Here is a 12,708-nt window from a genome sequence, read left to right as displayed (position 1 = left end):
GTTATTATAGGGAACAATTTTAGATAAATGGTCACCAACTCCATTTGTTAGTCAGTAGGGTTTAGACTCCCAGCACAGGTCATATCTAGCCCAGAGCCCAGAGGTTTGTACCGACTCTCTGTGGCCACCCCATGTTACTCTATTCTTGTTAATAAAATTGTAATTAGCTTCTTGTGACTTCTGACTCTTTGCTGAGCTAATTGCCCATGAGCAGACCTGCACGCTAGTTAGAAAAGGGGTTTCACCAGAACCCCCACTGGGACCCAAGACCCACATCATAATAGCACTTGCCAATAATTTGAACATACTTTCTACATTACAAGTGTTCGGTATGTCTTGGCACGGGATGCTGCGATGTGAAAAACAACTTGAATATCTCTTCTTTTTTTCTTAAATTGTGTTTGTATCTATATACTGCAATGTTATCCACCTAAATGTCAATTCACAACTGTTTCGCGTAATATTTGTAGGAATCAGACAGCTCAAAGAGGAGTGTATATTTTGTGATATAGGTGTTGTTTGTTAGTGGCTGCGCTCAGAAGCCTAGCCATGTGATGCTAAGTGATGTCAGTCATTAACTGAACCTGTCTGAAACAGACAAGCCAAATTTTTTATGGTGGTCAACTTGGACACAGTGTACTGACTTCAAGCTGACCAAAAAGCATATGAAAGTACCATTGAGTTGCATCTTTTGGTACGATGCTTTCAAGGATCCCACTCATGACTTTCTGCCCTGTCCACTTAACATGGTGCCACTGCAATATACTAACAAAAAGAACACAAAGTGTATCACAAAAACTTTAATTGGTGAACAGATTGTCATGTTATTGACAAGTACATTAAAATCCGAACCGGTAGGTGAGGTTAACAACTGTATTTCCACCTTAAGCTTCTGTCACTCACCTTGCATTTCGAGTAGAGACTTTAGGATAAATCTGATAAGAGATGGCATTGCTTCACAACTGACTACTACATATATTTAATACAGGATGATCGATAAAGCTTTCACTGTAAACTCTTCATTCAAATAACTTCATTTCAGGCAATTGAGATGACACAGCCCTACGGTTCTAAAATTCACTTTAATACTCCTTAAACTACAGAAACTGTCAGATGTCCCAATATATTATATATACTTATGTCCAGATTTCATTTCATAGCTACAATTCAAGCAATATTTCATGCAAAACTAATACAAGTGAGTCAAGGTGAAATCAGGTTTAATGTCCCATTCAAGATTATAGCTCTTACGCAGTGAGTGGTATGCATGTGTGCGTGTGTGTGTGCGTGCGTGCGTGCGTGTGTGTGTGTGTGTGTGTGTGTTATTTACTTGGACAGATTGTTATTCAGATGACCACTCTCATGTTTTATGTGTCCAATACTGGTAGTAACAAAGTCAGACTGAATCTGTTAATTAGTCTTTAAATAGTAATTATTACTATTATTACATATACTCAAAGTTGCCTGCAACAAAATAGTATTCATGCAATGCAAATACATGTTATGTATAGAGCATGCATAATGTAGTACTTTTACTTTCTGTTGTCTGATGGTAACGTCACACAGTAATATTACAAGGTCAAGCTGGGTGTGTCAAAAGCAGGATAAAATATATACACAACGTTTTTGGGCTATTCCTAGCCCCTTTGTCAGGTGAATGACTTGAATACCAACTTCTATATGCCTCTCAAGAACCTCATCCACATTGGTAAAAATTATGGAATTAAACATGTTTACTCTACTCACAAGTAAATCATGAATGTATATATTACACACAAGAAATTCCTATTAAACCCAAAAATGATTTCAACATCATAGATGGAAAATTTCAAACCTTAACTGATCATAGTGAAGTGTTTATTTGGCAATACATTATTTAGGAAATAGCCAGTATTTGTATGATCAGTATGTACACACTAACATGAAGAATGTCCCACTAACTAAAGAAAGGAATAAATATCACCACCATGTAACACTTATGGAAAATAATATATTATTAGTTACACAGTGTTTTGAATTGGTGTATGGGACTGTAAGACCCTTGTAAGTTCTGTATATCCTGAGGGGTATTTACTACAAACAGATTTATGATGAATCACAGTCATTCCAGGACAAGTAAAATAACAATCTATTTCCATGAATGAACAGATTAACGTGTATAGTGCTGAATTTAATAATTGTACAAAGATACTTATGAGATAAGCAGACAATATATGTGATCAATTGAGCATAAGATCTTGGTTTGTTACAAGGTTGTTGAGTGTTGCTGTCTTAGCTGTGATCTTGGCACCAAGACGGTTGTATTTCTTTGTCATGAAGTACTCAAGTTCTTCTTCACGCTTGTATCTAGAAAAAAACCAATGAGTTCATCTTGATTACTAACAATAAATAATACAATAAGCCAGGCATTTTCACAAAAACCCAAACAACAATTTCTCTTTTCCATATCTTACTGCAAAATGGCTGGCAGTCCCTGTCATCATGTTCCTCCTCCTCCACATCTCTTTCCCTACAGATTTTTCTGTATTCTGTACTTGGAATCAAGCTATTTGTATCACTAGTTCTTAAAACTTGTGAAATCTTCGTTTTTGTTTGAAATATATACAATTGAATGTCTCACAAACTTTCCTAACAGTATGGAAAAACATATTAGGTCGCTGAAATGTCATTATTACGTTCATTAACAACTGATACATTCTGTTACATATGGCACATTTTTTATTCAAATTGTCAATATGGAAATCCACCTGCCACTTAATGTCAATGATTTGTAGGTGCAAGTCGCTCTATCCATGGAAAGTGGAGGACAATACACATGCAGTGATGGTTTTTCACTGTCGTTCACTGTTCAGGTACCTGAAATCGCAGCTTAAAGCGAGATGGAGTTTGACACTTGCTGAAAGGTGTCGGTCAATAGGCCTTTTGAAATCTGGTCAAACTCAGCAGCAGGTTGCTGTCCTCTTTAATGTGAGCCCATGTGCTATTGGTAGACTGTGGCAGAGATTTCAAGCCATTTGGTCCATGGAATATACATGTTTACCAGGTCGCCCCAGAGTCACAACAGTCCTAGATGAGAGGCACACGAATTAACTCATTAAGCCCAAGAGCCACTTCACTACTCAACACCTAGAACCCCTCACTGATTGCCCTGCTCGCTGTTGCGAAGCTAATTAGTGCTATTCACACCTGATTTCCCTGGAAGGTTTCGTGGATGACAGGAAACTGTCTAGTCGTACAAACAAGCTCTGATTGTTTAATTGTGTCATAAAGATACAAGTTGAAAGAAAGCAGGTGTGAATACATATCATGTATTGCAACGTTTTATGTAATTTTATTGCAAGTTTCTCTTGTAGACCTTTGGCGGCTTGTACATTTATATTTTATCAACATATGTATGCATTCTTTGTATCTAAGAGATGAGACATACATCAACAAATTCTTTCTCTTATATCATTGTTCGAGGTTTAATTTTACATATATGACAATGACATACTTTAAAGAAGAATTTACTAACATTCTTTATAATCTTCGAGAAAATAGCGTTTTGCCTATACATTTCTAGTGTAGACTAATTATTTTAATGAAAGTACTAAATAACGCTAGTCTGTGACTAACATAGAGCACATTCATAGCATTGCATTTTATTTCATACAGATTTAATGCAGAAAACATACGTGACCATACCAACATACATATAAAAAATGTATACTTCATATTCCTTGCATAGACATAAAACAAAGAGTCACGTGATAGGGCGTCATCAAATTTCCCGAATAGAACATTCTGTATCTCAACTGTTCAATATAGTGGCTGGTCATATGTTATCTGTGACCAATCGTTTCATGAGATACCTGTCACAGAGGAAAGGACAGGTGATGGGGGCGTGGGCGAAATTTCTGAAGAGCACGTTTGGTCACTCAACAGCTTGGATAGAGATTGATTATTGGCTATATCGTTGACTAGTCGATGTGCTGGGTTTCGGCTTTGTCAACTCAAGCTATCACGAACAGTTTGTGTATTGTAAACATACACACTGGTAACGATTATGAAATATACACACAAGACAAATAGGAGTAGATAGACACTTTGGCGAGTTTATTTGTCCTCATTTTGGTGTTTTTGGATAATTAAAACAAAGTGATTGAAATCCAACCATTGTGTAGAGATAGCATTTATTTTCATATACATTTTATGCACACAGCTAGTACATAAAACATAATGGTTTGCTGTACATGTAAATATAATCTTCACCTTGATAGGAATGAATATCCAAACTAAAGTACACGTATTAAGTCACGAAGTGACACTATATTGAATTAATACCGTGTATAAACCTGCTATTGAACCCCCACCCACCCAATATTTATGAAGGTGGGTGTGCCTATATGTATACTGAATGCAAACGAGGTTCATAAGATTACAGATGTACATGCATGCATAAACATTACAGAGAGGGGCGTGACTCCATAAAGCAGGTTGTCCAATGATATAACATTGCATCTGTTTATTTTACACTTGTCACGGGACAAACCTTTCAACAAGGACGTAGCTACATATGCATTCTACCGGAGGCTGTTATTTCAAGGTCGAAAGAGGTGTTCAATTATCTCATTACTGTAATCTGATTCAATGATTACACGTATGTGTATCGATACCGTAACTGTTATACTATCCAGCTTTTATTGACGATGGATCAATAGAGACTGAGTTCACTGATGCACGTAATAATTACACCAGATCAGATAATAACAGAGATCAAATATAAATGTTTTACACAATGCTCATGTACACTGCATAGAAAACTGACAATTCAAATCAACATGAAACTTTCAACAGCTTGAACAAAAATGCTTGAAATACCTTTGTATGGTTTACATGTAATAACTTATGATATTTCTTCTGTCTATGTTTTGAATTACCAACATACTGTGTTTTGTAACAAAGGTAGAAAAAGATTTCATTGTTGTAATAACACTGACATGTATATATATTTGATGCACTTAATATTCGATTGGGTAACATTATCAACTTTAGATTATGGAAAATAACTAGTTACAATTCAGTAAGCTTCAAAGTAGTAAGTTAAATTATGCCTAATCTATTTGAGCTTGGATGTATAATTATCTGTGTTTATGCATTATGTTTCATTATATGAAACATGACAACGTAATAATGCCTAAAAAGTAAATTCAAACTATTCTATTGTGTTTGAATTCTTTGTATGCCCTTGAAATTTCGTATATTGTTTCCTATTTATTAGGAAGTTGAAGAAAATATCATCTTCAGTAACCTCTAAACCATTACATCTAATTCAATCAATGTGAATACGAACGAAGTATTTTAGTATCCATTCCCAAGGAAGAGTATCAGACACTTACCTCTGTAAAAACATCATAATCCCCTTTCTCGCCGACATGTGTTCATTTGTCAAACGCTGTACAAGCCTATGATAATGATTAGCAATTGCTATCAAAACACTTTAAATACTTCTTCTGATTGACACTAAAGGTAGCATCTCTCGTAAGAAAAGCTAATATTTGCTCAGTACTACTGAATTGGTTGAAATAATAGGTACAGTGCGATTATAAAAAGTACAACACACATGAGCGTCTCTCGCTGAATAACAGGTGCTTTCTGTTGACGAATATATGTACAAAGGGGAGTGACTCCATAAAGCAGGTTGTCCAATGATATAACATTGCATCTGTTCATTTTACACTTGTCACGGGACAAACCTTTCAACAAGAACGTAACTACATATGCATTCTACCGGAGGCTGTTATTTCAAAGTCGAAAGAGGTGTTCAATTATCTCATTACTGTAATCTGATTCAATGATTACACGTATGTGTATCGATACCGTAACTGTTATACTATCCAGCTTTTATTGACGATGGATCAATAGAGACTGAGTTCACTGATGCACGTAATAATTACACCAGATCAGATAATAACAGAGATCAAATATAAATGTTTTACACAATGCTCATGTACACTGCATAGAAAACTGACAATTCAAATCAACATGAAACTTTCAACAGCTTGAACAAGCTGAAATACCTTTGTATGGTTTACATGTAATAACTTCTGGCTATGTCTAAGAATCTTTTGAATTACCAACTTACTGTCTTTTGTAACAATCGTAGTAAAAGATTTCATTCGATGCAAAGGCGCGACTTATCACTTTATATTTGATTAGGTAATATTATCAACTTTAGATTTTGGAAAGTAAATAGTTACAATTCAGTAAGCTTTAAATTAGTAAGTTTATGTCTAATCTAATCGAGCTTGAATGTATAATTATTTGTGTTAATACATTAAGTAGTATACACAATGGGGGTACGGGACCAGGTTCCCCCAAGGGCTCAATTTAAAAAATTGAGCCCTTGGGGAGGCCCTAATCCTGTACCCCCATTGTGTATAGAACTACTGAGTTGCATGCAAAATTTGACGAAAATCGGTCGTTATGTTGATGTCTGTGAAACAGTTTATTGTGAATCTCCTATAATTTGTTTGTTTTTTGTAATGAAGGCTTGTTGGGCTTGTTGCTTTCCTTGTTCTATGAAAAAAAAATTCTTGTCTTCGCAAATGACGGCGTTTTTACAAGACTTGGTCCGAATCTCTTGTTTCATTCTGTGATATTTTGTGATATCTGATAGCACCAAACGAAACTCTTCTTAGGAGATTTTAGAGTCGGTGAGCGCGGTGGATATGCGATGGTCTATCATGTATAACTTCGCTCCGGCTAGAATTCTAATTTCGTTGTGTTTCAATGCTTTACGTTGCAGTCTGCGAGACACGAACTTAAGCGCCAATCCCATCAACCCTGTCACTCCGGCTGTTATTTCGATGCCTAGCACCATGGGTGCGGCCACGATGGTGGTTAATAACCCAACACCTGCTACGCCTAATCCCATGCCGACTGAAACAAGAGCGCTGTCAACACCGTCCACGGAATTGACGTCCCTGTGATTTTTTTTCTGCAATGCCGACCGTGTATCGCGTTGACTTTCTAGTTGTTGTTTGATCTCACATATCTGTCGCAAACGAAACCCGTCTACGGTTTCCAGTGTTTTCGCCACTTCATCCACGACCGGGTACAGTCCCATTCTGTATATATACTCTTTTTATAAAATAGTATTTAATTGGTCCTCAGTCAATGTTTGATGAATATACTTTAAGCTGATCAGGTACAAGTTTTCGTATAAATAAATGATCTGGAGTTCAATAAACTCCTTTTGAAAAATCATAATATCTAGGTTTGCATTGGGGGTTCTTCCTGGTTGTATGCAAATACGACAATGTTTTTGTTGATGATGATAATTTTAACCCATGCAGAAGGTTTATATCTACTCCTGGGGCATCTCCAAGAAATACTTCGATAATAAGACTAGAACCTTGTATCACACTAATCCACGAGTCTGGCACATCAGTATATTTTATTAAATGTAACGCTGCTTTTTTCTCATTGGGGACTAACATGTTAGCTGTTTGATCTGGTAATGGCGCTACGCTCGTCCACGTTAATCTTCCAGGATTGAACCTCACCAGCAGTATCCCGTTATTTTTTTAGCGAGACACCACAATCATTATTATCCATGATAAGATAGGGGTAGGTCAGGATCAGGTTAATAATCCAGTTCAACTGGGATTCGATGACGACTTCTCGTCGTTTGTACACGTTATCTTGTAAGCGCATGGCGTACAAGGTGTTTTCCTCGCCGGGCAGATCGAATCCCCGCGTGTCTCTGAGATCGGCTAGCGTTATGTTGGGATGATGATGGTTCATCTCGTTTATATATGATGTATTACGAAATAGTTTTCAATTGGTTATCGGATAATTCATCAGACGTGCACTTCAAACCCATGAGATGTATGTTGTCGAGTAGGAAAATTTCGGTGAGCGATATCGTGTCTTCCACGGTAACAGTGACTCCCTGAAGACTGGTGTAGGCTTTAACGTTCATCCGCACGTAAACGGAGCAAACTTGGTATTGTTGTTGTTTGACCCAGAGGAGTTTGATCCCTTTCACGATTTCGACGACGTTCACCGAGGTAGACTTGGATGTACAGCGTGGATTTTGCCGGCAGATTTTCCAGGACCGATACCGATGCTGACGCCGTGTCTTTGCATAGGGACGTTAGCAACGAGCAGCGTTCCATTGTCAACGACTTTCATAAGGTAGTGATCTTTGTTGTCCGTGAAAACGTGTGAAGAGTCGAGCGTGATGTTGAGATTCCAGTCGATTTGGGATGGCACTAATACCCATTTGCTGTTGCCGTTGAAGATGAGAGTGTACTGCGTGTTTCTGGAGACGGCCATGGTCTCAACGTCGTCCAGGTGGAACAGCCTGCCGCGGAAGGCTGGGGTTATCATCCATTCGTCCTCATCATTGCGTATCAGGTCGTGTTGTTGACCGCTCCTTCGGTATCGAAGAAATCGCCTAGGTCGTTGCCACCACCACCGGCAGTAGAGGGCGGCAATTCGACGCGTTTGTAAATGCTGTTTTTCAATTACAAGGCGTACAGTTTGCCGTCTACTCCTGGTTCATCGAATCCGCGCGTGTCCCCGAGGTTGGAGATCGATATGTTGGCGCATTTTCTAACGTGTGTTCCTGGACCATGAGACTCCGTCATTGTCGTATGTGTGAGATATCCTATACTTATGGGATAGTGTTTAATGTCTAAAACCAATATTTTTAATTCCGTGATGTTGCCTCGGATCAATTTCTTGTACTGCCGCGACGAAAACGATTCGGTTCTGCCATCAATTTACTTTTCCATTTCACCTGCACGGCTCTCATCAGGGTGGAAGGTCGTTCGCCTTGAACGTTGTTGGTCGTGCTCAGGTGATCGAGATGAATGCATAGTTCGCGATACGGAACGAGATCGGGTAATTTCGTGCCGGTCAGGGTGGTTTCCGGTCGTGGATGGATTTCCCCCCGGTCTTTAACGTTATCATACCATTCGACTCGTTGAGTTTGAGGCTGGCTTCAATGGGTTTGAAAATTTCGTCGTTTAGCATGCAAATGCTGTAATAACCATTGGACAAATCGTAGCGTATTCCATCGATGAATATCCTGTTGTTACCTATGGATTTACTGATATTCGTCCATTGTGGGTAGTAGGTGATGTCGCAGAGCGCAACTTCGAGCTGACCAGACGTGTTATCGATGGCGTGCAGCAGTTGAACGGACTCGCCGCTCGTGATTCCCGGAAGCGTCACATACATATTGAAAAAAAAAAGTTGATACTGTAAACGTACTTATTTTCGCGTGGTTCAATTTTCGCGGAATTGACAGTTTAGACTACATCGCACGGTCAATTATTCGCGCAGTAGTTGCCGGAACTGCCAGCTGTCTCTTTGGCCGCCACTAATAGCAGTGAAAACAAACAGAGTGGCTTAACCTGTCAGGCGGCGTTTATTGCTTACTCACAGGAAATCCCTATCTGTGCGATATACTAGTACACAGTAATCCGTTTACTCCCAGAAGAGATGAAAAACACATCAGTCTTATGTTCCGAATTCTGACGATTTGACGAATTAACTAATACTGTATATGAAGCTCTTTGTGATTTCAAACAAGCCGGGTTGTTGTGAATGAGATGATTGAGTGTTAGTGACTATTCGCTTCATGATGTACTGGTGAATAAAATCTTAATGAATAAATAAAATACTGCTGTATTATTTCTTTCTGAGTCGTTTCACGGTAATCTGTTTTGTATCAAACCATCTGTCATGTGACCAATTTCCATGGCGGCCACAACACACATTGCTGTTTTCGCTAATTCGGCAATGGGATTTGGCTCATTATTTAATTATGTTTTGGGAAATCCATTACAGCGACAGTTAAGTATGATCAGTCGTCATTTTAAGATTCCCGTTGATTTCTGTCTTCAAACGTGATGTGTTATGGTAACAACTCAGGGGCGAGCGTGGCTAGACTGAATGAATGACAGGTTTATTCGAGGTGTATAAATTTTCGAGCTAAAATGTTTTGCGCGAAAATAAAACCTGCGCGAAATATAATACGTTCACAGTATGTAAGCTATATACAAAAAATATGTACAAACCTGGAGTGTTTTATGCTAAAAGCGATAATATCGATCACACGCAACCGAGTATTGTGGTCGATGCAAAGGATGGTTTCCATTTCATTGTTCGGTTTATCGACGTGTTTAAAAATTACAGGTTTTCAGTCACGAATGTGAAGACCCTACACGCATGGTTCCACAACCCGATGCAGTTTTGGCAGATTCAATTCAATTTCGCCGTGTGGTGTGCGACGACAGGGTGCGGCTCGACATTGAACAACACTCGTCGTGGTCCGCTGAGTTGGTCCGTGTTCTATTTTCACGTGTACTACTAGATCAGACGTATATTTTGAAAGAAATCAGTGCCCCGATTCTGCAGGACAAGGCGTGGAATGCCGTAAACAATCCGTACGATCGACGTGCGACTGAACGCGTTTGCGGTGAATTCGAACTAGATCTGAAGACGGTCGACTGGCATTTGCCAGGTCCGAACCACGGTTTGGGCATTCCCATCGTTCACAACATGTCTCTTGTGGAAGCCAGCAAACAGCTGGTGAAAGATTGGGATTACAAGTCTTATCATTACGTCAAGATGAACGAGCGGAACGATGATTACATGGCTTTCGACGACAGCAAGGATTACCGCGTTTGGAGGTTTGAGCAAGGACCCGCGGGCGATTGGAAAATGTTCATGCTGGACACCTGAAAGGGTTTGACCGTGCCGGTGTCATCAGATTGAACGATTCGATTCGAACGTATGTGTGGGCCGTGCTGGGCGATCAGACGCAAATGCGTTCCAGCATCGTGGGTCGTGAAGGGACGGCTTACGACACGCAGAAACAGTTCGTGGCTAACGTTGAGGATGCCATTGCTAGACCGGTCGATCTACCGAGTGCCATCGAACGCTATGAAAACGCGTTGGAATACGCCCGGTCGAAAGTTCGACTACGTGTTTGGCGCGAGACTGTACATTGCTCCAGGCGACATGCGACTGAGGGTGAACAGAGTGGTGGGCTACAACAACGAAATCGTCATCGCGACAGCTGATCAAAAGTTGGGCTTGAACCAGGACGTCAATAACGAGAGTCCAATCGTGTCGCAGTACAAAACGGGCATCGTGGCACTGACACCTGAAGAAGAAGTAGCACCACGACGACAACAGCAGCTGCCACCACACATGCAGGCAAACATTCAGCGGCACATCGATCGCAAAACGGCGCTGGTGGTCAGCGGGATCGCGGTCGGACTGTGCCCCATTTGGTTAAAAATTCCTTAGCCGCGACGTACACCAGACCCGCCACGGCGATGACGAGGCCCACAGGTTTTGACCGAGCCACGTGACCGTTTTCGACAAGAAGCCTACCAACCAGGAAACGATGCTACCCAAGATGCCAGGCCAGTTTAGCCAGGGCTTCGCTGAGAGATTTCAAATGTTTTTTATCCAGTCTCAGACATCGCCTAATGATGGGCTTGGTGGTGTTGGGCTTGGTGTACCACCACCGCCCGTCAGCGACACGACGAGGGTCGATACGATAAGGCCGAAAGCCGTGAGAACGCTGGCAATGGTGATCCCTTGTTCCCGGATAGACGCGGTCCAATGGTTCGACGTAATTTTTATCGCGGTTTAAAGCATCATAATATTTAGTCCACGGCCTGCTACATCATCGTTGTCGTTCAGCTGGTGTATGTCTAAATCGTCCATGGGAATTTTAATTTTTTTTATATTAAACTAAAAATTTCAATATAAACAATGTCGCATTACGGACGAAAGTTAGATCCTTTCCGAAAATCGAGAGAGCCGCTCGGTGTCAAAGCCGTGTTTCAGTCGGTGACCATCACCAACAATCCGAGCACGATCGATCAAAACCAAACGCTGCTGGTTTCGATTCCCAAACCTAGGTGCAAACGACGTCATCGTCGCCGGCACGATTCGACTGGCTTTTCACATCACATTGGAGTCCACGGACGACAAACACATGATCGTGAACATCCTGGGTCGTGCCATTGTCAAGAAAAACACCATCAAAATCAGCGGGAACGAGGTGCTGAGCATCGACGACAGCGATGTGTTTTACTGTTATGCAGACCTCTGGAGAACCTCGAATGAACGCGATGATATGGTGTATCAAGGAATTAGACGGAATAACGACGTATCGAACAACCTACGTCTGGGGCACGGTTTCACGTCATATCAGCTCGACAATATATCGAAAGGAGAAAAACCCACCACCGAGGCGTACGGGAATCGTTTTTGCATACCGCTCGACTTCGAGTTGCTCAAGGGGCACATGCCGTTTTACCAGGCCACGCTGGGTGACAGGCTGGAATACGAACTCACGTTCAACAACTACAGCAAAGTTATCTTAACGCTGGATGACACTGAGGCCAGCTGTGTCCTCGACAACATCTCGCTAGAGTTCGACATGGTCACAACCATGGAACTGGCCCAGCAGATTCGCAACCAGTATTCGAGAAAGCTGTCCATCCTGTACGACCGCGTGCTGCGACACAGGACGATCGTTCAGGACAAGAGCTACACGTTGTGGAACATCAACCTGAACGTGCCGGCTAGATCGATGAAAAGGCATCTAGATCATTCCCGTGGCTGAATACGAGCTGTTTCGAAGAAACAGCGAACTCACTTGGAATCCCGAGATCATGAAAGTGGAAGTGA

General features: G+C 40.8%; 1 protein-coding gene across 2 annotated transcripts in view; it reads right to left on the bottom strand.

Moving 5' to 3' along the window:
• Positions 1-785: 785 nt before the first annotated feature.
• LOC124292282 (cilia- and flagella-associated protein 221-like) overlaps positions 786-12,708 on the bottom strand; it is a 157,980-nt gene continuing 146,057 nt past the window's right edge. For both annotated transcript variants that reach the window (XM_046729348.1, XM_046729349.1), the window contains one exon: positions 786-2,346. In XM_046729348.1, the coding sequence (XP_046585304.1) occupies positions 2,220-2,346 (127 nt within the window). In that variant the 3' untranslated portion in view covers positions 786-2,219. The remainder of the gene's footprint in view (positions 2,347-12,708) is intronic.

This window comes from Haliotis rubra, unplaced genomic scaffold, assembly GCF_003918875.1.
Source record: "Haliotis rubra isolate DU_JTF1 unplaced genomic scaffold, ASM391887v1 Scf511, whole genome shotgun sequence".
Lineage (NCBI taxonomy): Eukaryota > Metazoa > Mollusca > Gastropoda > Lepetellida > Haliotidae > Haliotis > Haliotis rubra.
The sequence above is the reverse complement of the archived record's forward strand: the minus strand, read 5'-3'. Positions and strand labels throughout refer to the sequence as shown.